The sequence below is a fragment of the Pichia kudriavzevii genome, chromosome 1 (genome assembly GCF_003054445.1).
Source record: "Pichia kudriavzevii chromosome 1, complete sequence".
Taxonomy (NCBI): domain Eukaryota; kingdom Fungi; phylum Ascomycota; class Pichiomycetes; order Pichiales; family Pichiaceae; genus Pichia; species Pichia kudriavzevii.
This window is the reverse complement of record NC_042506.1, coordinates 2,123,594-2,150,924: the sequence shown is the minus strand read 5'-3', so window position 1 is coordinate 2,150,924 and position 27,331 is coordinate 2,123,594. Positions and strand designations below refer to the sequence as shown.

General features: G+C 38.0%; 13 protein-coding genes and 1 non-coding gene across 14 annotated transcripts; 12 read left to right on the top strand and 2 right to left on the bottom strand.

The window, feature by feature from the left end:
* Nucleotides 1-283: 283 nt before the first annotated feature.
* Nucleotides 284-1,072, top strand: C5L36_0A09790 (uncharacterized protein; the record flags this gene model as incomplete). The annotated part of the gene is made up of 1 exon (XM_029464009.1): nt 284-1,072. The coding sequence occupies one exon, from the start codon at nt 284-286 to the stop codon at nt 1,070-1,072; it is 789 nt and encodes a 262-aa protein (XP_029319869.1).
* A 268-nt stretch (nt 1,073-1,340) lies between these two features.
* On the top strand, nt 1,341-1,616 carry C5L36_0A09780 (uncharacterized protein; the record flags this gene model as incomplete). Its single annotated transcript, XM_029464008.1, has 1 exon — nt 1,341-1,616. One exon carries the CDS (start codon nt 1,341-1,343, stop codon nt 1,614-1,616), a length of 276 nt encoding a protein of 91 aa, XP_029319868.1.
* A 919-nt stretch (nt 1,617-2,535) lies between these two features.
* Nucleotides 2,536-6,225, top strand: C5L36_0A09770 (uncharacterized protein; the record flags this gene model as incomplete). The annotated part of the gene is made up of 1 exon (XM_029464007.1): nt 2,536-6,225. The coding sequence occupies one exon, from the start codon at nt 2,536-2,538 to the stop codon at nt 6,223-6,225; it is 3,690 nt and encodes a 1,229-aa protein (XP_029319867.1).
* A 142-nt stretch (nt 6,226-6,367) lies between these two features.
* C5L36_0A09765 (uncharacterized protein) lies at nt 6,368-9,346 on the bottom strand (the record flags this gene model as incomplete). The annotated part of the gene is made up of 1 exon (XM_029464006.1): nt 6,368-9,346. One exon carries the CDS (start codon nt 9,344-9,346, stop codon nt 6,368-6,370), a length of 2,979 nt encoding a protein of 992 aa, XP_029319866.1.
* A 476-nt stretch (nt 9,347-9,822) lies between these two features.
* Nucleotides 9,823-11,205, top strand: C5L36_0A09763 (uncharacterized protein; the record flags this gene model as incomplete). The annotated part of the gene is made up of 1 exon (XM_029464005.1): nt 9,823-11,205. One exon carries the CDS (start codon nt 9,823-9,825, stop codon nt 11,203-11,205), a length of 1,383 nt encoding a protein of 460 aa, XP_029319865.1.
* A 120-nt stretch (nt 11,206-11,325) lies between these two features.
* C5L36_0A09760 (uncharacterized protein) lies at nt 11,326-14,064 on the bottom strand (the record flags this gene model as incomplete). The annotated part of the gene is made up of 1 exon (XM_029464004.1): nt 11,326-14,064. One exon carries the CDS (start codon nt 14,062-14,064, stop codon nt 11,326-11,328), a length of 2,739 nt encoding a protein of 912 aa, XP_029319864.1.
* Nucleotides 14,065-14,962: 898 nt separating this feature from the next.
* On the top strand, nt 14,963-17,035 carry C5L36_0A09750 (uncharacterized protein; the record flags this gene model as incomplete). Its single annotated transcript, XM_029464003.1, has 1 exon — nt 14,963-17,035. The coding sequence occupies one exon, from the start codon at nt 14,963-14,965 to the stop codon at nt 17,033-17,035; it is 2,073 nt and encodes a 690-aa protein (XP_029319863.1).
* Nucleotides 17,036-17,462: 427 nt separating this feature from the next.
* Nucleotides 17,463-18,076, top strand: C5L36_0A09740 (uncharacterized protein; the record flags this gene model as incomplete). The annotated part of the gene is made up of 2 exons (XM_029464002.1): nt 17,463-17,480; nt 17,609-18,076. The coding sequence occupies 2 exons, from the start codon at nt 17,463-17,465 to the stop codon at nt 18,074-18,076; spliced, it is 486 nt and encodes a 161-aa protein (XP_029319862.1).
* Nucleotides 18,077-18,397: 321 nt separating this feature from the next.
* C5L36_0A09730 (uncharacterized protein) lies at nt 18,398-19,663 on the top strand (the record flags this gene model as incomplete). Its single annotated transcript, XM_029464001.1, has 1 exon — nt 18,398-19,663. One exon carries the CDS (start codon nt 18,398-18,400, stop codon nt 19,661-19,663), a length of 1,266 nt encoding a protein of 421 aa, XP_029319861.1.
* Nucleotides 19,664-19,943: 280 nt separating this feature from the next.
* Nucleotides 19,944-20,461, top strand: C5L36_0A09720 (uncharacterized protein; the record flags this gene model as incomplete). The annotated part of the gene is made up of 2 exons (XM_029464000.1): nt 19,944-19,994; nt 20,147-20,461. 2 exons carry the CDS (start codon nt 19,944-19,946, stop codon nt 20,459-20,461), a joined length of 366 nt encoding a protein of 121 aa, XP_029319860.1.
* A 465-nt stretch (nt 20,462-20,926) lies between these two features.
* C5L36_0A09710 (uncharacterized protein) lies at nt 20,927-21,814 on the top strand (the record flags this gene model as incomplete). The annotated part of the gene is made up of 1 exon (XM_029463999.1): nt 20,927-21,814. The coding sequence occupies one exon, from the start codon at nt 20,927-20,929 to the stop codon at nt 21,812-21,814; it is 888 nt and encodes a 295-aa protein (XP_029319859.1).
* A 346-nt stretch (nt 21,815-22,160) lies between these two features.
* Nucleotides 22,161-22,712, top strand: C5L36_0A09700 (uncharacterized protein; the record flags this gene model as incomplete). The annotated part of the gene is made up of 2 exons (XM_029463998.1): nt 22,161-22,367; nt 22,458-22,712. 2 exons carry the CDS (start codon nt 22,161-22,163, stop codon nt 22,710-22,712), a joined length of 462 nt encoding a protein of 153 aa, XP_029319858.1.
* Nucleotides 22,713-23,057: 345 nt separating this feature from the next.
* Nucleotides 23,058-26,141, top strand: C5L36_0A09690 (uncharacterized protein; the record flags this gene model as incomplete). Its single annotated transcript, XM_029463997.1, has 1 exon — nt 23,058-26,141. One exon carries the CDS (start codon nt 23,058-23,060, stop codon nt 26,139-26,141), a length of 3,084 nt encoding a protein of 1,027 aa, XP_029319857.1.
* A 1,002-nt stretch (nt 26,142-27,143) lies between these two features.
* Nucleotides 27,144-27,217, top strand: C5L36_0Atrna2V. The gene has a single exon. It is a non-coding gene; the product is annotated as a tRNA-Val (tRNA).
* The last annotated feature ends 114 nt before the right edge of the window (nt 27,218-27,331 follow it).

Here is a 27,331-nt window from a genome sequence, read left to right as displayed (position 1 = left end):
TTATTGGCTCAAATAAACACTGTATAATTACTCGCCTTTAGATAGATAAGGAATAGAGAACCTGATTTAACCTTTTGCGCTTTGATATTGCACTAACTTTGATGTAAACCAAGTCTTTTTTTCTCGCTCACAGTTACATTATTCCTTTTTTTTTTTTCTTTTTTTTTTTTTTGAATGTGCATGTATACTTTTCTCTCATTATGGCTTCCTAATGATAATCTGAAAATTCATAAATGGCAGCTCCCTTCCCTATTACGTCAATGGACCAACTTTCTTTTTCTCAATGGTAATGTCTATGGATGAATTCTATAATCGTTTTAAAATGAAAGCAAGGGACAATGTGCTGTTATGGGCTGTAATAGTTGTTATGATTTTGTTTGCAGGTATAACAGAACGGTTTGGGATTGCCTCAACGAGACCATTTTCACTTAACGAAATACCTATATCATACCCTTACACAGCGAATGAAAAATACAGTGATAAGCTGTTGCTTTTTGTCTGTTTCCTTGTACCTCTTGCCGTGACGACTGCATTGATATTCAGTGACGGCAAGAGCAGAGAATTCCAACGGTTTTATGAAACAATTTCATCATTTACCTTTGCCATGGGGTTGGCTGTCTTTATCACTACTTTTTTAAAGATAAGATTGGCCAAACTGAGGCCCGACTTTCTAGCCCGCTGTGGTGCTAAACTCAAAAAGGGCGATCTCGAAACCGTTATGTTCACAGTCGACATTTGCACTGCGCCATACGGCGAGTTTGTACTGTACGACGGCTTTAAATCGTGTCCTTCTGGCCACTCCACTGTCTCTATGTGCGGTATGCTGTTTCTGTCTCTGTGGCTATATTATACTTATGCAAGAGAGCACACCAATGGAATAGTCAAAATATTGTGTTTCACACCGTTGCTTGTTGCATTGGATGTAGTGACAAGTCGAATTTACGACTTCAAACACGATTACTACGACGTCACCCTTGGCTCCGTCATTGGCATTGCTGCCACTCTTGTGGCAGTCCAATTTGTCCACCTTGAAGAACTCAAGGAGGAACAAGAACTCATTCTACCCGTGTAGATTATACAGATATTTATATACTTACATATATATATATATAGACATACTTGTCTACTGCTGAGCCTCCATACCCACCTTCTTTGTCCTTGGTACAATCTGCACCTGTACACCACGGCGCCGCGCCACCGTCTTGATTTTTTTTTCCCCTGTTTCTCACTTTCATGGTGGCAATGTTTTACATTGATTGCTTCTCTATGGTACGGACATGTTGTTGTCTCCCAAGGGCCACAAGTAACTCAGCAAACATACTTGCACCACACAGTAAAACATGTCTGAAGAACCAAAGCCAGAGGCAGCAGATTCCACCCATATTAACTTGAAGGTCACCGACGGTAGCTCCGAAGTTTTCTTCAAGATCAAAAAGGTCACCCAATTGAAGAGACTCATGGAAGCCTTCTGTAAGAGACAAGGTCGTCAACCAAACTCCTTGAGATTCTTGTACGAGGGGCAACGTGTTGAGCCGGAAGACACTCCAGAGAGTTTGGAAATGGAAGAAGGTGACGTTATTGAAGCTCACAGAGAACAAGTTGGTGGATCCATTTAAATCAATAAATTGCTTTCTCTGTGTTATTATTAAACAAGTTTTCTCTTTGAACACTCTACTGTCATCATTTGTATTTTTTCCCCCTTCCATTAATTGTATATTTAACCACTGCCAACATGCTAGATGTATAAGTATCGTTATAATTCAACACCATATACGTAACGCATTTGATTACTTCCCCAAACGCCTCGCGTCGATCGACGCTTTAGATTTCGTTCCTAAAACGGAAGCAACGCGAAAGTTGCTGAAAACGACCTTGATAATAGGAAAAATGAGGAAAAAAAAAGACAAACCAAACGCGCTTTGTATTTTCATTGTGAGAAACAAGAAAAACGCGTTCGGGCTGAACTCGAATCTTTTTTTTTCGCGTTTGTAGAGGACGGAATCTCAATTTGCAAACACTGGGAGAAACTGTGTGAGAGAGGCACACACACACACACACACACACACACACACACAAACATGGCTATGTAGACATCGCTGTATACCCTGGTTCTTTACTGTTTTACTGTTTCGTCTTATTATTCGTTTACATGTTCCTGACATTGCCTTGGTTATCAAGCTATTAGTATCAGTATTTACGGTCTTTATTTACACAGTTCTTTGTTGATAGTTTTAAGTTGGAAAAAAAATCAAATTATTAAATAGTTTTGTGGCTGGATATTGATTGGACAATTGAAAACATACACCGAGAAATAAACAGCAATAACAATATTTGATACCTCCACTTTAATTGCAACACATTATAATTCTATAAAACAAATACATTTGTTATACCTTGATATCAAATTGGAAGACCATCACTAAATAACTACTTGTACGTATAATATCCACAGCCAGAGGGGTGACAAGAGGAACAACACCTACTTAGTTGGCGACAGTTTACTAACACATCCACCTTGCATATTTATCTAGAGAAATGGCAACAACTCATTCAAGACAACCTTCGTTTGCATCATCGTTTGTGTCAACCAATGCAAATACTACTTATAACACAAGCACAACTCAAAGTAAAAAAAGAACGCCTGTAAAGATTGGACCTTGGAGGCTGGGCAAAACCCTAGGGAAAGGTGCAACTAGTAGGGTCTTTCTTGCTACAAATGTGAATACGAAGCAAAAGGCTGCAGTTAAAATTGTATCAAAGGCTGCATTGGCTAATGATTCTACAATTTCGGAGGAGTACGATGATCCCGATTGTGATTCTGCTGGTTTAAGCTATGGCATTGAAAGGGAAATCATCATTATGAAATTACTCAATCATAATAACGTCCTTAGGCTCTATGACGTTTGGGAAACTGAGAAAGCCCTCTATTTAGTGCTCGAATATGTGGAAGGGGGTGAATTATTCGATCTTTTAGTTGATAGTGGTCCATTGCCAGAGAAAACAGCAGTAGATTTCTTCAGACAAATCATACTTGGTGCCGCCTACTGTCATAATTTGGGCATTTGTCATCGAGATTTAAAACCTGAAAACATCCTATTAGATAAAGATCTAAATGTTAAGATTGCTGATTTTGGTATGGCTGCTTTGGAGAGTGGTAGATTGCTTGAAACTTCGTGTGGGTCACCACACTACGCAGCTCCCGAAATCGTCTCGGGATTACAGTATCATGGTGCAGAATCTGATGTGTGGTCATGTGGTGTCATTTTATTTGCTTTACTAACTGGAAGATTGCCATTTGATGATGACAATATCAGAGACTTATTATTAAAAGTCCAACGTGGTGAATTCGAAATTTATGAAGCATTGTCAGATGAAGCAGTAGATCTAATTCACCAGATGTTAACGGTTGCTCCTGAACAGAGGATTAAAACTAATGATATACTGAAACACCCTTTGATCCAGAAGTACTATGATTACACCGAAGACGAAGAGTTCAAAAATTTGCCATCTGTGGATTCGGGTCTCTCTCCTGTCAAATCTAGAAAAGACATTGATCAACGCATTCTTGAAAATTTAGTAATTCTATGGCATGGACGTTCTTCGGAATCAATCGTTAAGTCATTACTTTCGCATGACCAAAACCCGGAAAAAACCTTTTACTGCTTGTTAATGAGATACAGACATGAGCACTCCCAATCGAACAATAGCTTAAGCAGTTCAGGAAAACCTGATGAACTTGTGCGTAGTACCTCCATCATCTCTAAGACTACAGAGGAGCCATTATCACACTCCTCTCCTTCTTCGTCAAACAAATCAAGAAGAATATCTTACACAGCAGGAAATGCAATTAATAAATCAATTTCCTTCAACAGTGTCCAGAGGTTGAGAGCAAAGTCTAGAGATTCCTTAAATAACATCAATAACTCGAGTCCGGAAAAGAGTATCCTTAAACAAAGACGTGAAAGTACTCCAACTTCTTTATTGTTGAATAACACATACAGCCCTTCTAAGCACCAATCAAGAGTTTCATTGCAATCTACGTCAAATAAGCATTCATCTAAGCGTCAATCAATGATGACCACTGATAACATTTCATCGAATGATAGTAACAACTCTTCTGATGGTACGTCGAAGCGACTCTCGTTGATTGCGGTAGAAAATTCACCAACGAAAAATAGATCATCTATTGCTCCTCCTGATGTCTCTAATCTGAATAGAATGTTATCAAATGTAGTTAACTCCAAATCTAATTCAAAACTCAAGAGAAATTCTGTGACTTCCAAGGTGCTATCTTCATATGCGCAGATGAATGCCTGGGAAAAAAATAAGAAGTCGGTTGACGACTACGGTAAGAGGGCTTCGTCAGATTTTGCAGCTCTTTGTGATGTTCTGTTTGGTGATGATTCAAAGAAAGACACTAGTATAATCAATTCAGATTCTATGGCAACTATAAATGCCATTGTGTTTGGTAGCAAGGGCAATAAGCGATCCTCATTCAAAGCACCTAAACATAAAAGATATTCCAAGATTAAGCCTGCCACCAGTTCCAGAATTAAATCTGTTGTCAGAGAAAACAATATCAATGTTTCCAAAACCAGGAATTCAAGTAACCCAGTTGAGAAAATTACTCAATTGTTAGACCAGGTGGAAATAAATGACAAAGAACGTCGTACTGCTTCTGAGATTCACACAGTAAAGCCTAATAGTGATGAACCGCCTAAGCCGGTTTCCAGATTAGATCCTAGATATAGAGCCTATGAAACCTATAAGAAGAGATCATCACAACATGCAGAGTACCTTTTGCGTCTGTCGCAACAGATCGAGGCTGAGGAGAAGGCTGCTGCCGAGATAAAGGCAAGAGAAGAAAAGTTGAAAAAAGAGCAAGAAGAACTAGAGCGTCTGAAAAAATATGTTCACAATCACTCTAACCCAGAGCTGATGGAGGATTTTGAAGAAGATCTCAATGGTTTGTCTAGCGGTACGGTTCTCAAAAAGCCCACAATATCAAATGATACCAAGGTTATACCTCCAAGGAAATCCAAACTGAATTCTAATAGATATAGCAATTTGTCTTTATATTCCACAAAAAATTCTTCTAAAAGATTAAGTTTCTACTTGAAAGAATTAGATGAAGAAATTGCAAAGAATTTTGAAAATAATAAAAAGGATCGAATTTCTAGATTGAGTATGCTAATAACCGAACCGTTGATTGCTGAAGATGAGGACAAAACAGATGAACTGAACATTTCCCATAGTATGGACACTTTGCGTGAGGAAGAGACAACTAATGGCACTGACTACGAGGATCTGAACAATGATGGTATCGGAAAGCCAAGATCTGCAAGTGTCTCCGATATGATTGATAACGAGCTGTACTTTACACCACAGGATAACGAAATCGCTATTTCTCAATCTGGAAAGGCACCACCGCTTGTCCAGCATGATGAGCATAACTCGACTGTTTACGACCAACTTCCACCTCCTCTTGTAACAAAGTCACATCAGGCTAATGAAGATTCATTCCTCGAAGATTCAGAAGCAGAAGCCTTGAATATACCGTCTGTTCCTGTTATCCCATCTGCAGAAAACCGGGTTGGAGCGGTCAAGAAGACAAAAAGTCATGAGACTTTCGAAACCATTCAAAATGCTTTAAGAGAATCCAAACAAGAATTCGATGACGACCTCGTGAATGAGAATGTTCATCAAGAGCAACCTCAAAAGGTTGAAAGTATTCAAGTTCCAAAGCAGAGGCAACCATTGAGTACTAAGCCACAAAATAATATCAATGAGCAGCCAATGAAGCCACAACGAAAAGGTTCAGTGTTCAACAAGTTGGTACCTGTGGAAAACAATAAGGAGCGTAAATCATCATTTAGTAAAGCCATCAAGTCTTTATTTAGTGGATCACTTTCCCCGCCAGAAAGTATTGAAACTACTTTGTCGGTTGAAGATTCATTTGAAGCCATCAAAACACTGCTGGTTGGTTGGAAGCATTACGGAATTGGAAGATTAGATATTGACTCTCAACGCCGAACTCTAAAGGGTGAGATCTCAAAAAACAATACCATGAATGTAAAGTCATGCAAATTTGTCTGTACATCATCTCGTTCACAGAGTGGAACATCTAGAATCAACTTTATCCATGAAAAAGGTTCATCTAAAAGTTTTGCCAGGTTAGTCAGTGAAGTGAAACGTATTTTAGCCCAAGAGAGCGTTCTTGCGTGAGTCTCTTTGTATTTTTGTATTTTTCTACCCCACTATTTGTAATTTAATTTCAGTTTTTTTAAGTTGGCACAAGCAATAACAAAACAATATTGCAGTTGTTATTATACACTAATTTATAAAGTTACACATTCACAGGTGAAGGTTATTTGTATTTTCTAGATGAAACCACTTGGAATGATTTAATAGCTTCTTGAAGTTGTAACTCAAATAATACGCTATCAACCTTGAAAAAGTTTGGGAGATTATTGAAATTTATGACATCTTCTGCAAATAGTGACATCAAATATGGCCTGAAAGCATTATACGCTTGACCTAGACACTTCAAGAAGTGCGGGTGTAAGCCTTCAAACTTCGTCTCAATCTTTAGCGTTGGGAACATAACTAAGGAGAGTAATACAAAATACTCTTCGGTAGAAAGCACCTTCTGAACGGAACTACAAGGAATATTGATACCTTTAGCTGAACAATAAACCGCCTCTCGTCTATCGTCTTTAATTTCGTCCAGTTTTTGTTTAGTTCTAGCAGCAGGTACTAACGTTTTTGCTTGACGGGGGTTCTCTGAATCTTTTTTAAGCACTGCGGGAGGTTCGTGGGACTGGGTGCTATCTTTTTCAGAAGCTGTACCAGGTATCATATTCAACTTGGCGTTTTCATCATCGCTATTACGATTTTCCTTATTGACAGCTAAATCTGGGGCACTGATACTAGTTGATTCCTCGTTAAGAGCGTCATTAGAAGACTCGGTATATGGTTGTTCTTGAGTTAATGGTGTTACCCCATTTTGAGATTCCTCGAGATGTTTTCCTATCTCTTGAGGAGACGAAGTTTCGTGAAGACTTTCAGGTGAGTTACTAGTTTGTGCCGTTATCGCTTCTATTTCTTCAGGGATCTTGACTACACCATTTGAAGTGGGTAACCGATTGGTAGAATCCTCATGCGGAGGTATTCCCTCATCATCTTTGGAGGACTCTGCTTCAGTTGTAGGCATGACTCCATTCAAACCTGAGGAATTGTGAACTTTATTCGCAGAGCTATTTTTACTATCAGAAGTGTCATCGGTATGTACAGCATCCTCATTTACGGGATTATCAATGTCTTTTAACAACTCGCCTTTGTTTTGGGACCGTAGGTTAAAGGCTGTATTTGTCTCAGTTGCTTCTTCTTGGTCTTCAGCAAAGTTTAATCGTTCCGCTCTAAGCTTTTCCAGTGTTGCCGTTTCTTTTTGCTTCTCCTCTTCCTCCTCACTATCATAATTTAGCTGAGGAGCGCTTTCCATCGCTTGAACAATTTCATCACATAAGTCAAAAATATAAAGAGATTTTCCATCCGTGACTAATCTGTTCATATATTTTAAACGGGCGGCTACTTTATCTCTTGGTACAACCTTCTTGAATTTTTCAAAATATTCATCTTCTGAATTAAATAGTTTCAGGTTGATTAATCCCTTGACTTTGGTATTCTTTATTCTTAGCGGATCTATCTTTTCGTTGATATTTCCATCATAATCAAGCAATGAACTGAACCTGTCAATGAAAACTATCGGCGCTAGCTTCTTACCCGATTCTTTAAGTCTTTCTAGGTTTTCCATAACATATGAATATTCAAGTGGGTGTATTATTTGCGTTCTGTCTAAAGCACAACCTCCAGATTTCTTGTAAGTTTGAAACACAAAACTGTTGATCAAATTGTCGGTCGATTTTTTGACACTATCATCCATATCAGTTTGTTCAGATGACAAATTTGCAAATAAGCTATACTGGGCAGGTTTGTAAACAAACCCTTTGGATTCACTTTTCAACAAGGTGGACTGGATCTTCGGGAGGCGTCGTTCGATTTCCAAATACAAGAAATCTAAATCTTTTTCAAGTACGTAGTATGTCTTTCGCTTGACTGGTGATCTTGGCTTACGCGATTTTGTTTCCCTTGATGCAATAGCCTTTTGTTTCTTTTCAGTTTGTTTTTGCTTTACTTTTCTTGACTTGGGTTTTTGACCAATCTTCTTCAGCGATTGGAGAGTTGTCGCAGATAATGCCCCAGAAAGAGCCTGATAATCAAAGTTATGCTCTAATATAGAAGTTGTGCTGTCCATTTGAGTGTTAAGATTCTCCATGTTGATATCTGATTGTGGTTCATGACCAGACGCCTCTTCTGCACTAAAATAGTCAGAATCGGATCGAACCATATCTTCAAGTTGTGCTTCCTTGGAAAGTAACTTTTTTTTCTTGGTCAGTTGTTCTGCTGCAGAATCGGTGTACTCCTCGTCGTCGGAATCATTTGAGGCAGGGGGAGGCATCAAGTCGTCATCATCTGATTCATCTGATTCGTAATTAGCAATCAAGAATGCATCATCATCAGACTCTTCCTTCTTGATCAGATCATAATCCATCGTTTCCTTTGTGACTTGCTTCGATTTACTCATAATCTTCTTGGTTAGTTCAGCTAAGGAGACATTCATGCTTTTCCGTTGATTGGCTATATCTGCTTGGTCGACTTCCTCAGATTCGTCAGAATCATAGTTGAACAATGGTGTGTTTTCTTCATGATGCGTCTCTCTTCTATCCTGTCCTTGATCTTTACTTTTAGAAAGAATTAGGGATTTATTGAATGATTTAAATGGATAGTTCATTCTTCCTCTATTATATATGTACTCCTCGATTTTGGAAAAGAGGGGTTTTTTTGAAACACTACCAACAATTTCATTGGGCAACTTCTTGAAGACTGAAGGATCGTAATTGGAAATATTGATCATAAAATCAATCAAACACAAAAGCTTGTGTAGGTCGTTCAACGAATTTTCAACTAATGTTTTGAAAATGCAATGTATCAACTCGTATTTATTAGATCTGCGTAATAACTTACTCAAAATGACAAGAAATTCTTCCTCAAACTCAGATTGGGTTAGTAACGGCTTGTGTCTATAATCGAAGTTATCAAATTCATCAAGCATTTCCTCCAATTTCGCATCAAACTTGGTGAGATACACTTGTACAGTCTTCTTCAACTTCTCCTCGTTGGGGTTGATTTTCGGACTTGCTCCCGCCATATCATCCTCTTGAGACTCACTACGCACAAGTTTACTGTTTCCTCTATTACTACCTCTGTTGTTTTTCTTTCTGGCCATTCTGAATTGCTGATCGCAGTGATATATACTTTTTTTTTTAAGATTATAAGTCTAAGCTGCTCATCAAGAGAGATGTTAATTAGAAACAAGAAAAATCATGTACATAAATAAAAGTTCCCCTAAATCGCGAAATAAACTTACCCAATTCATATTGTGGCGCGGTACTCTCGTCACGTGCGGTACTCCATTAATGCGCAGTTTCCGTATTTCCTGTTTTGGAGAGAAAAGATGGGAGAAAAATAAGTTCCCCTTTTGGGAATAGTTCCCCTTAATTAGAGTTCCCAACGCGGTAATTGTTCCAAATTAGAGAAACCAGCCACTTGATATCAGGTAACGACCATCAAATTGCAAATACTATTGATTGTAGTTTGAGCAGACAATAGTACAAACATGGCAGCAGGAGCTCATTAGCACTTCATATTAACGTTTTGTCTCTTGTGAAGCGTTTTCCAAGTTTTATTTAGTTTGGCAGAACCATGGCAATTGCAGTGGAAAACCCTTCAGACACTCATAAGATTCTAGGAAATGATGGTTTTAGTTTGAATGAAAGTGTATATTCCGCTGATGCACCAAAACGATTTTCCATGGGTAATTTTATTGTTCAAAGTAATAAAAGCACGAAATCTGCAGAGATTCAGGCTTCTTCGCCGGATGTGTTGGAAGAAGCAACGACCACAGCAATTGGGAAGTCTGTCCATAATAATCCTAAAAGAAAGACCATAAAGGAATTCCCTGTGAGACGCAAGGGATCTGTGAGAGGCGTGCGTTATTTTAAGGTACCCACTGATGTACCCTCCAACACCAAATCCCAACGAAGAATATCGAAGTTTGACAAACCCGAAGATCTTGATACGATATTCTCCCATAAATCGAGACAAAGTCTCTTGGAAAATCCTGCATATATGATTCAATACTTCACAAAGAATTTGGAACTACTCAAACATAACCCAAAACTAGAACATAAAGTTGTGAAAGCAGAATTGGAAATCAACGCCTTTGAAGCAACACCTGCTCCGAATAAAGAAAGAAAATACCATTCATTACCTGTTATGAGTAAATCTAAATCTCCAATAAACGTCAAAGAAATGCAACGTAACCAGAGACAATCAGCACCAGTTCGTCTTGTATACAAACCCACGGATCTAACTTTGGCCGAATACCTCAATACCCCACTTGATTTTTATTCTCATAAAAAGAAAAACTCAAAAACTTCGATAGATGAGATCAAACTACGCCAAACTTCCAATGAATCAGTTGCGACTTCTACGGCATCTCTAAGAAGGGCTCGTTTTACTGATTCACAATTGGGTGGTCGAAAACTGACAACAAAGAGGACAGATAATATCTTGAAAAAAGCCGAACCTAAGAACGTCAAAAGCAATTCTGTCTCTTCAGATCTGGATGATCCAGCAAAAAGAAAACGCTCACTGCAGAGAGAATCTATGTACCTGTCAAAGATTGGTGCTCCTTTGCGAGACACGGGAGCAGGAGTGAAGGTGGAGGTATCGGGTATTAAGAGAAAAAGTGACTCTGGTAATCTGAGTATCGCAACAGGAAACGATTTGTACAATGAAATCAAAAGTGACATCTTTGGACGAAGATTTAAATCTTGGAGACATGTGGAACGATACCTTGAGAAAAAATATCCACATCTAGTGGACAATACCTATTTTATGACTAGATTTATGCATGAAATATACATGCGACGGGTGGTAGCAGCACGTATTGCTTTGAAGCTAGGTTCAGACAAAGCAAACAGAGGAGCAGAAAGCGAAGTATGGGTGGGTTTGAAAGAGAGCATTGCTGCCGTTTATGGTGAAGACAATGCGTCTTTCTTTGAGGGCAAAAATCATTCATGATTGTAATGATGAAATTAATGTAATATAGTTTAGTGAAAAATTTTGGATTTTTTATATATACATAGGAGTAGACTTTTAACATAAAAAAGTATACACGTTTCTTCATTTGCTTTTCGAGGCCTATATACACAGTTTCAAATCAAAATTTGCTTTGCTTAGAAATTTGATATTTTCGAATTTGCCTTTAGCTTCTTCAAACCACTTTTGGACATTTTCATTCTTATTGGTAACAAAGCTTTCAACTTCCGGTCTCAAGTCAGGATTATAGTATGCACATTCCAATGCTAATTCAGAAACATGCTTGAAAAATAAGCCTTGGTAGGAACTATTGTCTCTAGCAAATTTACTGTACCAAGTGGTGTAATGAGAAACATACCACTTCCACAGTTGCTCATAAGCCGACATTTGAAACCTCAGACCCAACAATGCCAATTCAATTAACTTCACGTCAGGGTTGGTTGTCACAAACATTAGTGTTTTGTATCTCAATTCGGGGTCCTTCGAGCAACCAAGTGCGTTAATAGCTGCAGTTTGAACTTCATTTGAATTTTGTCCGATAATATTGTTCGAAACCAAACCAGGATTCCTAACTAGCTTACTAATTTCTTTATACTCTTTTAAAGTGTAAGATTGAGCAACTATTGCTAATACCGAATTAACGATTTCAGAAGGTATTGATTCCTTGGGACCATGCATTAATTTCTTGTAAAGTTTTTTACCTACTAATTGAATTGATGAATTATCATATTTTAAAGAGAGAACAGCATTTCTTAGTTGAATTTCATCATGGGATAGCTTAGTCCAGTTGGTGTTTTCAAGATCCAGTTGTGATGCATACTTGCTGATTAGTTCATCAACATAATGGTTGATTCTTTTGAACAATGACTCATCTTCAAAATATGCTAAAGTATTAATTGATTTGTACACATTAGAAAGAATCGAAAGCGCAAAAGTCATTGCTGCTGGATTTACCTGTTTGATTTTCTTAATCGATCGAATGACCTTGAAAAAAGATACAATGCTTTCATTGGTTTGATAGTCTGTGCCAATTACAGAAGCAAAATTCATGAAAAACTCCATTTGTTCGGTTCGGTTTAAGATACTAAAATTTGATGCGATTTCCTTTGCCATAGTTTCAGGATATACAATATTCGCAATAACTGCATTATTAGCATTAACAAACAAGAAATCCGAATCTTCCTCTTTCGATATTGTAATGCACCTATCACTTATTAGCTGTCTACCCAAGGAACCATCCAATTTCTTGAAGAGCAATGGAATATGAAATGGAATATCTTCAATTTCAGCATCGATACTCTCCAGGTAGTGGTGTTGCTCGATCTTGAGATTATCACCCTCCTTTGAGACTTTCAATATTGGAAAACCAGGTGTCCTAATCCAGGAATTCATAATTGTTGGTATGTCATAACTGAATTTATTTGAGGTATGGTTTTTCATAAAGTTCCATAGATCAACTGGTTTAAAATGACCAAATTTATGTAATTTAATGAAATCACCAACCATTGCAAAGAAAACGTCATAGTTTTCATCGTCTAACTCTTCCGTGGTTTCAACAAATAACGATGCAAGGGTTCTAATAACGAAAATGCCTTTGTCATATGAATTTCTAGTAAATGTTTCGCTAATTGAAGAGGTTTTCACATTTGATTGATAAATGGCCTTTGATTCATCTCTCATATTGTTATTTTTCATTGGTGAAAGCTCCTTGTTGATAAAGTTGTACCAGTTATTGTTATCCATAATTTCGTTAATGATCGATGTAGACATAAAAGTAGCAAACGCTTCATTCAACCAAGTATGGTCATAGCTATCAAATGTGACATAATTACCGACGTACATATGAATCAGTTCATGCACCAAAACATCTGTAATCATCTTTTTAGTATTTGCTAACGATGATTCAGTCACCTGCCAATCAGGTAAGAGAATATGATCATTGATGACTTGGATCATTGACCAATTCTCAACACCACCATCTGATAAGAAAGGTGTTGCAATTATGTCGAGTTTTGGCAATGGATAAGCAATACCAAACTTTTTTTCAATAGTGGAAATTGCATTCGTAACAGTAGATAAGGCAAATTTTGCCCTCTCGGATTCTCCCACCATAGTATACACCCTAACCGGTAGTTTCCCATTGAGCATATCAGCCTCGCTTTCCAGATAATCCAAGTTACCTACCGCAAAGGAGAAGACGGACATTGACATTGGCGGTGACCTGACAAATTTTACCAATTTATTGGAAGTATTGGAAATAAATTCCGAGGATTCAATTGGCAAGTTAGAAACACAGGTGAATTTATTATCGACAGAGAGCTCCAACTGAATCGGACATTTGCTGTTTATATCATCCAAACATGGAAAGATATAACGAGCAAAATGGGGTTGGGAATGTGTAGACAAAAAGAAAAGATCTGACTTGCCGGAAACTGGATCCATATACTTAGTTGCAAAAACACCTTTAGTCACATCATCATATGTCATGATTTTCCTAATGACTCCCAAAAAGTTAACCTCCAAGTATAAATCATTTGTATCCTTGAGATTTTCCAATTGAACATCAGGACTGAAATATTCGGTAGTTTGAGAATCCTTGTTCAGGGAGTGTGACAATTTCCAAGATCTGTCACCACTTTTCAATACACAAGACATTGAAATGACTTCTGCAGTATTCAGAGTAACAGAAAATGTACTTCCCTGTGATGTATCAGTAGAATACCTATCATTTGAAGATAATCTGACTCTGACTTTACCGGAATAGTTTGGCTTAGCATCAGACAGAGACAACGAGAGCAAGTATTCTGCTGGAACAAAACGGTTGGTGAATATAAGCGACATTGTCTTCTGTTTACAGTGTACACTTAACTGTTGTCAGCATATATGCACCCCGCATACATGTGAATAACTACTGCTTTAACACCGTTGATCCACAAGTTCAACCCGAAAAATTGGAGATGTGAAAAAAAAAAAAAAAACGCAATTACGGAAAAAAATAAAAAACAGGTTATGATGTCGACGCGTCGCGCGGATTAAAGATCTCCAGATTATGTAGGAAAGAGATGGAAATTGCTAGAAAAAAAAGCTTGTGGGTATAAGAATATTCAAGTTTCTCCATCTGCCGATCGCAATCGAACCAGCGGAAAGTCATGGCCCTTATATCTGCTACCTTTTTTGTTTTGTTTTGTTTCTCACAAATAAACAAGTGAATTACGCTCAACAGAGCCGCTTGCTAGAGACACCGGCTTCTTTCAGACCATACAATACTTGAGCTTCTTAAGTTCAAAAGGGGAAAAAAATCAGTAAAGAAAATCAATACTGTTTTTCCTGAAAAAAAAGAAAGTCATTTTAATCAAACTTTTCAAATCTACAGAAAAAAAAAATTTTCAAACATTTCCATTAAAAACTAGGAAGCTTGCTTTTGTTTGTGAAGATCCTTTTGTTATTGCAAAGGTTTGACTAGTTTAACATCGAAAAAAATCATCATCTTTTTGTGTTGGTTTACAGTAACAAGGAGGACCACGTGTTTTTTCTTCAAATAAACCGACAGTCGAATATTTTATGTTATTATTCTACTGCAAAACTGGCTGAGGCAAAATTTCTTTGTTGTATTCAAGAGAGGACTAACCAGTTCATTACATTATTGAATAATTCAAGAACCTTTCTTTTATTTATTTGAAGGAAAAGGGAATAGTATTTATTAAGAAACGTAGAATATAGGAAATCTCAGCTGACACACATGGTAAAGGAAACCAGATTATACGAACTTCTTCAAATTTCTACAGACGCAGATTATCAGGATATCAGAAAGGCATACAAAGCTCTTGCACTAAAATATCACCCGGATAAACAAACAGTAAAGTCAACAGAAGAAACTGAGAGGTTAACAAATATATTCAAAGATATCACTGAAGCGTATAATATATTAAGTGATAAAAATAAAAGATATTTATACGACAATTATGGTGAAGAGGTGGCAAAAAATCCACAAGACGCAACTACAGCGTTTTCAGCTAATAACCATCATTACGACCATGACTTGAACAACCGTTATGGGAATGCAAACCATTACTATAATCGACGTTCACAGCAATCAAGACAACATACTGAGTTCAACGATTCGATGAATTTTCCATTTTCTCAACATTCCACTGATATGTTTGAGCAAATATTTAGTGGATTTCCGGACACCACATTTATGAATACGTTCAATACCCCATTCAATGCCACGCGGAGTGATGATTACCCAAATCATAGCTATGGTAGACCGGTCTACAGAGATGGCTCGAACCCTCAAAAGAAGGGCAGAGATATTATGGATAATATTCCGTGTAACTTGATTGATTATTACAATGGTAAAGATATCAAATTAAGGTTGAGCAAAAGAGTGAAGTGTCCAAAATGTAAGGGTAGAGGGGGGTTGAAGGTCTACACATGTAACGATTGTTGTGGTTCAGGTATAATCATCAATGAGACGAGAACTGGACTGATGTATCAGAGGGTCCAAGCCACTTGTAATAGATGCCATGGATCTGGAGAATTCATACCCGCTAAATACGTATGCGATGAATGTGGAGGAAATAAGCTAGTGGACACGAAGGTTATATTTGAATTCAGAAGTCCGAGGGGTGTGAGTGCGGGTTACAAGATTATAATACCAAATGCAGCAGACGAAGGTATTGACTTAATCCCTGGTGATGTTATTCTAACTTTGCAGGACAGTAAAATTGATGATAATACCAAGTTCAAGAGATTTGGCGACTATTTATTAACTACAATCTCGATACCTTTAAGTGTTGCATTATGTGGCGGGTATATTACATTTACACATATCAACAATGAGGAAGTAAAGATTGAGATTCCACGAGGCAGTATTAAAAGTGGTAATCAGCTCAAGGTGCTGAAAGGATTTGGTATGCCGATTGCACAAGAAACACCCTCTTCTAGACGTTCTAAAGATGGGCAAAACAACAAACGGGACAAGAAGAAGCACAGGAATAGGAATGGCAAGGACAAAAATTACAAAGGAAAAGAAGATGTGAATTATGGAAAGAGTAATAGAAACGATGATGTTAATAATGGTACTAACATTATCAATATGAATGATTCAACACTTAATAAAAGTAGTAGCAATAGTGAGGAGGATAAGGAAAAGATTAAGTTTGGCGATTTAATTATCAAGTTTGAGATTGAGTTCCCAGATGTGAATTTATTCACCAATGAGCAAGTTCAGCTTTTAAACAATGTATTAACTGGGCAAATGGTGCCTACAAGTTTCGGAACTGTCTCAGATTCCTCAAGCGACGACATATCATCTATGGAGGAGTCCAATCCTACTTCTCTCAATATGACGCCACGTTTTGAATCGAGTGCTTCTAGTATGAGCTCCAAGTTCAAATACGGTACATCCACCAGTGGAAGTGATCGAAGTTTGAACGTTTCCAAGGCTGTCCCGATGACTGTTCCAAAGGAGCACGGATATGCCAATGGAGTTGACATAAACGACTTCACCAAATCTGGTGCTGGTGTGGAGCTGAGCAAACCTAAAGAGGGAAGCGAGTCGACGGATTTGAACGATTCTGGCTCCGACAATATGGGGGACAAGATAGTGTACCTTGAGGATATAACCAATGTCGAAAAAGTTGGTCTTTCCCTGTTGGATTTCCCAGAGACTTCGAACAAAGGGTCCACCATGAGCAACAGCAACGGCTACCATCCAACAAGTGCAGAAGACACAGTCCACACGGCCAATGTGATGGACAGCAGCATCCCTGGTATTCCAAACACGAAGAGATTCAAATCAAGAATGTAGGTTTTACTTGAGTTCGATATATCTACATAAACAACAATCACTTTAAATGCTGCATGTATACAGTAGGTAACTTGGTTTTTTTTTTTTTTTGAGCCTGTATAATTTGTATAGATGGATACATTGTAACATAGTTGACCAATATCGACAACTTCTCCGGCCTGAACATCCCAAACGGTATCTACTCAAGAGGATGTTACATTTCAAACCCAAAGAGGCGACGCGTCGGCAAGACGATAGACTTGTAAACGAAAGGTAAACAAAGCGCGTGTTCCAAGTATTTTCTGTTTTGCTGCTTTGGCCTGCATTGGTTTAAATGGAAGGTGGCAGTATAAATAAAAGGCGATGCTGAGGTGGCCCTTAGATCAAGAGGGACATCATTTAGAACCATTTCAGGACACACCATACGCAGACACACGAGAGAGACACAATGGACAAGTTAAGAGAAGTATGTACTAGATAGGCGATAGAGAGGGTGGCCATTGGTCTGCCATGCTTGTCTATGTAGTTATGAGAATGGACTTTTTAGGATCATGTACTAACATTGGGAAACGCCACTATTTTTGAATTGTGTAGAAGATGAACAAGCTGAAGCTTGAATCCGAATCATGGCAAGAGAAGGCCGACGAGTCTTCGCAGAAGGTGAAGGAGTTAGAGCAAGAGCTCTTGGAGAAGGAGAACGAAATCAAGTCATTAACCACCAAGAACCAGACCTTGGAGGAGGAAAACGAAAAGTTGGAATCTGAAGTTGAAAACCACAAGAAGGTTGCTGGTGACTCCACCCACTTACAGACATCCAACGAGAATATCCAAAAGAAAAACGCCATGCTCGAGGAGGAATTGGAGGCTTCTGATAACAACTTGAAGGAAACCACTGCCAAGTTAAGGGAATCCGACTTAAAGGTTGAGACTTTGGAGAACAAGCTAAGCGCATTAGAGAAGGAGAAGGGCGAATTGGAGACCAAGTATGACGAATTGGAGGAGAAGTACAAGAAGGCTGTCGAAGAATTAGACGAAATTTCAAACCAATTGGAAGCTTTATAATTCGAGATCCATCTTCAAACGAATCCTGGATTTGTACTTTCAGAAATGGCGGTCGCTTGCATCATTTTATACTACTTATTGTGATATCATTGTTAATATGGTGTATGTCTCTGTTTTCCCCGTAAAGCGTTTATAACAACTACTTAATATAAGATTATATAGTTATCTGAATACACGCACTCCAAATTTGGTTAAATTTTTTTTTTTTTTTCTTGTCTTGATTTTTGGAGGCTCTTTGAAGTTTCTGAGCCTACAGACACACACCAGAGAAAGCTGAAACACTTCGAAGATGGGGATATACACGCACCTGCTAGCACTTCTATGAGCCAACGAGGTATATTTATATCGTCGGAGGAGGATCGGTTGCGTCGACATATTGAAAATCTGAACGAGGGTACAGATTACGATTCAGAATATGCCAATCATCCACCGCCAACAGATTCCGAGATTGAACCAGAGATTGCCCTAACTTCGGGGCGAAACTATATCGACAGCCTGGACGACCCTGCTCCAGAGTATCTGACCGAGGAACCGGAGAACTCGGTCCAGGGGAACCTGATTATAAGCCAACATTCCCATCGAAACTGGTTTATAAATATGGAGACTCAAACTGTAAATGCCAATGCAACTTCAATCACAAATTCAAACTCAAACTCTCGTCTTAGACTATCCAATCACTCTTACAACAATTCGGCATCTTCCTCGAATCTAAGGAATGACTTGGTGGGAGGGAATCTAGTGAACAACAGAGACTCAACTGCTAGTGTTGATTTATATTATACTCGAAACAAATTGAAGTTGTATGGGTTGAAAAGATTATCTGTTACACAACGAATAATTGTTTCGATTTGCAGAGATCTACCGCTATATTCGATACTGATCAATCTATGTTTCCTCCTTTCGAGCTGGTACAAGCTCATGAAGAATCCATATGGCAACCTCACAACAGTTAGGGCAACTGAATTTTTCCTTGCATCGTTGTGGTGTCTTGTCAGTTGTGTGCTCTCCTTCAATATTGTCGACGGAATGATGGTCCGCTGGATGTTAATATACGATATTCAGGCAGTTATTATTCGAATACTAAGTATGAGCTTGATCATCATACTCATAATTGAGATGATGAATTATACGTTTAACAACTCAGACAACGAATTCTGTCTAACTGTATGGATCCTAATATCGTGTGTTTTAACGTTTATATTCATTGTCCAGTGTTTTTGGAGCAACAACCTGATAATTGAAGACCAGTTGAAGAGGAAGAGGATGAGGAACCTCGAAAGTAGAAGTCTCTCCAACCACAACATCAATGGCGATAGATTTGGTATTGGTCACAACGACAATAGTAATGCCGGTGTTCAGTCGGCTTCTCATACCAATACAGGCACACAGTCCCATCAGAGTGTTCCACCAAATGACGACTCCAAGGTGGAGTACAAGAGAAGAGTCGATTTCTACAATCTCGTAGTCTATGCCGTTGTTCCTATTGGCGTGGCCAGTTTCATCTCCACCATTGGCTTGGTAAGGCTTCTACTCATACTTCGGCTCGATATCGGGATGGAAATCACCCGAATACAGCAGGGTGGGTAGCAGTTGCATGAGGTGCACAAATCTATAGTTATATATATATATATATATATATATATATATATAGAAGAATGTACATATGCAGATATGGACAAATACATCCAGGTGTGTTGGAAGAATAATGTTGTCAGTGTCCATTAAGACATCAGGAGACAGAATTTACCCGGCATTTTTTCTCTTTGCGGAGCGAGTATTCTTTTCTGCAAAGAATTCAACATTAAACTGAAGGAACCATTACAACTCGTTCCCGGTAGTAGAAGGACCTTGCAGGGACACATACAAGATGGTCGTTCACATCCTAGGTAAAGCGATCAAGGGGAAATACAGAATCAACGTATGTAAGGGACTACTTGGGGGGCGCCATGCGGGGAGAGTGGTGACACCTATTTTCCGCTGCCCTCTCTTTTTGCACTTGGATGAAACCAGAGACGGAAATACCCATTTAACACATATACTAACCCTAATGCCCATATGAGAATCACACAGTTTGGTCTATCCAAGTCGTTCTATGGTATTGGTTTGAACACGGCAACAAAGATCTGCTCGAGGTTGGGGTTCTATCCCGACATGCGGATGCACCAACTAACCGAACAACAAACAATGTCCATCACCAAGGAGCTCTCTGAGATGGACATTGACTCCAAGTTGCTCTCGCAAATCAGGGCCAACATCAAGATGAAGAGAGAAATTGGATCGTACGCAGGTATGAGACATTCTATGGGATTGCCGGTGAGAGGTCAAAGAACAAAGACCAATGCAAAGACTGCAAGAAAGTTGAACAGAATCGAAAGAAAAATGTGAACTTTGTACGTTTTAGGTCTTCGACGCAACACTGCACCCAGGCTTCAGGGGGGATTCCTTGACCTTTTCTGTACATACAATATATAGAGAGATGTATACACTTGTGCATGGTGTACATACAGTTTAATTCTAAAAACACTGGCTGAATGAGACATTCACCAACGACAAAATCTACGTGGGACAATCTGCAATGCATTTCAACAATTTCGTCGCATGGAATTTTCCAGGCTGTTTGCGCTGAGTAAACTAAAATCTTCACATCACAGTGTGAAATTGCAGAGTAGGAATAAGAAAGACCTCAGGTGTCTCTAGTTGTATATATTCTCTGTACGATATTGTTCACTCCACCACCATAGATTTTCTCTCAAGGTGTGGCTAGTAACTAGTTTTGTTGTTCTTGCTTCTTGCCTTGTCTTTGTACAAGTCTTTATTGAAAACACGGGTCTGAAGTCGAAAGCTTCCCACATGTCTGTTGTTGGTAAATTACTCAAGAAGCTTAAATTCTACACCAAGGGGCTGGTTGCTCTTAATATCTTGCTCATCAGTGCCACTTACGGTGTTGTATGTTCGGTGTTTCTGTCTCTTATTGGTAAGAAAGAGTTGGCACAATGGAGTACAGCCAGGTTTTACTATCATTTTTTCAGTTTTGTCATGAGGACAAAGATCAACATCGATAGACCGGAACTGTTGTCGCAGTTGCCTGCAATTCTCATTTCCAACCATCAGTCGGAATTAGACATTTATATGCTAGGTAGAATTTTCCCCCAGAGATGTGTCGTTACTGCCAAGAAACAGTTGAAATACATACCATTTCTCGGTTGGTTTATGGCTGCCTCAGGCACTTTTTTCCTTGACAGATCCAACAAGGAGTCTGCCATTAGAACTTTGAACAAGGCGTTGGATGACTTGAAGAGTAACAAGGGCGGCTTGTTCATGTTCCCCGAAGGTACAAGATCATATTCCCCAACACCTACATTGTTGCCCTTCAAGAAGGGCGCCTTCCATTTGGCCGTACAAGCCCAAATCCCAATCATCCCATTGGTGGTGTCCAACACCTCTAACATATATTCGATGAAGTCGGATAACTTCAACAGGGGCGAAATCAATATCAGGGTGTTGGATCCCGTTCCTACAGTGGGCCTCACCAAGGACGACGTTGCCAAACTTACTGAGGACGTTTATAATAAAATGAACAAGGCGGTCCATGAATTGGGAATGAGCCACGTCTATGGTGAAGAAGCCCCTTGTATTGAAGAGAATCCAGAAATACACGAGGAGAACTCTGTTCCTGAGACTGCTGCAACTGATGCTACCGTAGTATCAGAAACCACAAACCTCTTACAGAAAAACTAGTGTTTTGTAGAAACATGTATATGTGCAAACCCCATTTAGAATGAAACCAATTAGCTTTCTTGGCACCGGGATGACATATCGGTTATCCCCAGTATGGTTCCCCACAAGTACTCCTTTCTCTGAGAGTAGAGAAAGGAAGGTCTTGGTTAGTGCCTATCTGTATAGTAAAACCTTATAGATGGTGGAGTTGGTTCCATACATTGTAGCGCATAAGTTTCATGATGTCTAGAAAAAAAAAATGGTTTTCAGTATTTCTGTACTTATGTAGATTCAGTTTCCGAAAAGTCACTTTTCTTTTCGTGTGTCACCACACAACCACCTCCTTGCTCGATCTATAGAACTGGAAATGTTTTGGAACAAATCTGAAAACAAAGACAACAACCAAGAGCCAAACACTAATGAAGAATCTCGAGAGACTCGTGGAATCATACCTCCGGAAAATGATGGTGAAGTAGACAATATAATCAACAACGTCCTAAGTGACTTCAAAGGTTCTGAGATGAGGTCGAAGGCCAGCGACAGAGTCGAGTCTTTGGAGCTGAACAAATTTCCCGTATGTATCTATACTCTTAAACCGAGCTTTACCTTTGGCTAGACTTCAAATACTAACTCTTCAACCAACAATGATATGTGCGTACTGTAGAGTGAAATGTCCTGCATGACGGCTCTTGACGAACTTATGCAATGCATGTCCTTAGGTGGACAGATCAGAAACTATTACAGATATGGCGACTTGACACTTTGCGACAAACAGTCCGAAAAACTCAACTTTTGTTTCTCCAACTCCTTGAAGACAGAAGATCAGAAAAGAATCAACGTGCAAGAGTTCTACAAGAATAGGCTCGTAGAACAACTCAAAAGAGGTTCCAGTGAAGACATCTGGGAATCCAGAGACTAGACATTCTATGTATGATCCTGTTTATAGTATTCCTCATAGCAAAGACTAATATAATGAAACCAGTTTGAACACCCGCTGCTGAAAAAGGCAACTTTCGCAAATCTCTAACACTTTTCCCAAACATGAAACATGAAACACGGTAGTGGCTCTCATACCATTGGCTTTTCTTTCGTTCAGCCACAAGGTGATGCCTGTTTTTTTTTTCTTCTTCATTGCATTCCCTCTTGGAGAATGCTGTAAATTCAATGTTTCCTCTTTCCACAACTCTGAAGCAAGGAGTCCCCATATTCATCTCCCATAATCATTTATTCGTCTGGAAAGCAAAAATTCTTTCAAGTAACACCTATGGACATTCATCAAGGTGCAAATAGTGGTTGGAATTTCAAAAACATCCCAAAACAACTCAATGTATCCGGTGCATCAACTTCAGCTTTCTCTGTAAACTCTGCTCCTCTTTCTGACAGAACAAATGCTACTTCTGTCACTAATACGCCTTGCTATCATCAAACAATAAAAACTTCTCACATCAACAACATATATGATTCCAATCTTCTCAGTTCCACACCTGCTCCAATCCGACGTAAAAAATTTCAGCAAAACCTGATCAACGTGTACGAATGTGCTTTCTGTAACGAATCTCTACATCACGTTTTTGAAGGAGAAAAACTAGTGGATTTGGATTGCGGTCATACCCTTCATTTCCAGTGTTTCCATGAATTGACCACGCCGCTGCCACTATTTGACAAATTCAATGTTGACGCAAATACATACATTAAACATCTGAAAAACGAAATCATTTGCCCAAGTTGTGGTAAGGAAACATTCTGTCTCGGTGAAGATTTAAACTCACACATCCAGAGTACACATTTTGCACCAAGTTTTAATGACCTAGGGAAGAAGGAAAATGAAATGACGGCAATTATTTCGAAATTGGAAAATTTCAATAGCATGAATATTGTGGCATCAGATGTTGTTGGTCTTGCTGAGAGTAAGTCCGATTTGATTTTCAAAGGAGAAACGAGCCACCCTCATGAGAACACATGTACAAGTAATGAAAACCCAGTCACTCCTCAAAGCCAAATTGGTATCAAATTTTGGGAACGTGAAGATGAAGCAATTTCTCCTCGTGTTTCAGAGTTTGAGACACACTTGAGAAAAAAGAACGTATCATTTTTTCAAGATGAAATAGTTCTGTCTGAAGTTACTCTGGCCCCCGAATTTCCTTCCTTCTCATTTGATAGTTGTAACAGTACCATCAAAACTAGTTGTGTTGTACACTTCTCCACAACGGAGTTTGAAAAACCTTTGGAATCAAATAAGGAAGAACAACTGAAGGCTCAGATTAGCAAAAATAAAATCACGAATATTATTATTAATAATTTTGAAGACAACATTCTAGGTCCATCAAACATTGATTTTCTGACCATAGGCAGTCTCGTAGTATTTGATTATTTTGACGTCAATATCAAGACAAACGTGTTTCCCCATACACAGGTTTTTCTCTTTGATTCATGTTTGATTATTCTCGACTCTAAGGGAACTCAGCTGCTCCTCTATCAACAACTTGACGATCGCACTTTTATTTCATCCATCTATGAGAATAACGGTAGCATTATCATTAATTTGAACTCAATAAAATTACCCAGTGTAACATTATCGTCAGAAAATAAAATCCTTTTACACAAGTGGTACATAATACTGGGGAAATTTTCAGAACAAGTTGATGTAAGTAAATCTATCCCACTAATACAAGTATCAACTAATGCTTGGGATTTGCTAGAAGATGCTCCAGATGAAACTTATGCAGATGCTGTGCCCGAAGATATCAAAATTGTTAACAAGTTAACTTCCAAAGGCTTGGAACTGCCGTCCAGATTTTTAAAACGTCAAATCCTGCGTCCTGATTCAATTCCAAAAGTTCTAGTTGTTGCTATCCCCTTAGTTAATGATGAAGATTACGGTATAGAAGATTATGAGTTTGCAAGTGCTATCAAAGACCTGTTGGTTGGTATTCTGAACTCTTTAAATGAAAGTGATAAACTTGGAATTGTTTTTCTTGGAGATCACCTCAAGCACCAATCAATGATTGGCAATTACTACGGGTGCACAGGCAAGGATTGGGAAGGTTGGCAAATAGTGTTAGAATCCATAACCGCCGAGATAATTTCAAGAAGAGATAATTCAACTGTATATTCTCAATGTGATGACGGGATTCATTATATTGAGGTTCTCTCTAAATTGAACTTTGTTAAGAATGATAAAAAGAAAGAATCCCCGTTACACGAAATCATTTTTATTTCAAATGAAATAATTTGCGGAGTGGCTATTACGCCTTCTACCGGAATTGGAAAACTGTCCTCACCTGTACAAAATCCCTTTCTGGAGAAGCCAGTAATAAACGAAAAGATAGACTTTAACAGAAGAATAGCCAAACTTTGTGAAGAGTACGATGTCAATTTCAGTTTTATTTTATTAGCCGACGAATTTAGATATGAACCCTACGAAATACTGGCAATGCATTATTATTTGAAATCACTAGTTTCCATAAAAGATATAGAAACAAATAATAATGATTATAATAACAAGATCAAACTGTATATTGCATTAGATTTGGAAAAACTAAATGATGTCCTGTTTTCAAAGATCGAAAATATGCATCACATAACTGTGAAGTCATTAGAAACAAGAATAGAATTTCCATCAAATGTAAAATTACTAGGTTATGAGTCTCCCTTAGGAAAGGTCACTATTAATGATAACGACAATAGCAGTAATGATAATAGCAACAATTATCTCATTAAATTTAAAAATCTCAGTTCGGGATTTGAAAAGTCTTTGCTTTTTAACATAGAAGTAAATTATGAAAATGTAAAAGTTTCTAGCAACAGCAAAATCAATATTGCAAATTCGACAAGTAGGATCATCACTGATAACATAGAATCTATGTTTGAATCACACATGGATATTAAACTACAGAATGATAAAGATAGCCCACTATGTAATGATGTGACCATCAATCTGAATATTGAAAAATCAAACAGTATAGATTTTAGAGAAGTTAACGCTGGGGATAATTTAAAGGTTTCTATTGTGCCACAACTTTCGGGAGTTAGTGATGTTTATTTTATAAAGAGGAAGATACAGTCTTTAGTGATTGATACATTGTGGGTATCAGTTCTGCAAGTTAAAAACTTCGATTTGGAGGCCAGGGATAATGCAAAAGAATCAATCACACGTTTAATAGCTAAAATCTGGGAGCTCTCAAGCTCGAGTGAATTATTGAACTCAGCAATGGTGTCGAAGAAAGGCGTGGAGCGATGGACGGAAGTATTAGTTCAAAGATTAGAAACTATTATCGATGGATATTCGCTTAGAAACTATCAATTATCTAATTCAAAATGTGTTGCTTTGTATTTAGAGTTGGAATAGACTATGTATTGTAGTTTCTATATTTGTATATTTTCATTAAACCTTAGTCTCTCCATGGACACAATCATTTTTCAAAACGCCAGTACTAATTCGCACTCAGAGTACTATGAATGTATTTATTAAACCCTCTATATATATATATATTTAACTTGGAAGTTCCATCAAGTCGAAGTATGTGAACAATGTTTTTTAGTGTTATTGGCATGTCAGTATTTGTAAAGCTATGAGAAAATATTCATAACTTCTTATAAAAAAAAGACATAGGTAAAATACCACAATCCGAATATGAGCTTAGCAATGATTTCTTTTTTGTTCTAAAAGATAGGATTGCCTGAAGGAATCAGTATCCAGAAATATGGTTGGGAATAAATGAGAACTATAAACGTATTCAAACGCTCAACTGAAATAGTTGGGTATAATTACAAGAGTTTTATATCTATTAATTTAGCTGCTGTGAATAGTAGTTTGTCAACTTAATAGATTACTTCAAAACCTAATGGCAAATAGATACCGATGATGAGTACCATGAGTGTACTGGTATTTGTAGGATTTGTATTTACAGTTATTACTAATATTGGTTTCAATTTTGGAAATTTATGTTAATGCTTCTTAAAACTCAATGTAATGAAATTGTAATCAGAGTTGTTTCCACTGCTTAATACAAGAAAGCACAAATGCACAATACAATACCGGGAAAATGTTTCTGAAATCATAAAAAAAGACAGCATATTGAAAAAATGTGAGAGATCAGACAAAGGACTATCTCTTTATTTCCTAGTCGGGTAATCATATAGAAAGTTGAAGAAGATTATAGAAGGTTAAACAGAAGTTCTAGAAGATAATTAAATCCCTCAAAATGCTATTTTCAAATTGGGGAATTACCATTTAAATAGAGGACATTCCATAGATGTTCTCAGAGAATTAACGTATAAAATATTTTTATAAGCAATAATCAGATTCTAAAGTATGCACCACCAGCAACAATTTAAGAAAAATGTAATTGGTCGGATGGTCTAGTTGGTTATGGCATATGCTTAACACGCATAACGTCCCCAGTTCGATCCTGGGTTCGATCAGTTTCCTTTAATTTTTTAGATTTTTGCATTGTTTTTGAAAGCTGTGTTAACTACACAGGATAATCGAGTATTTATGGCATGAGAATAAGGAATAGCACTAAAATTATTTAACTT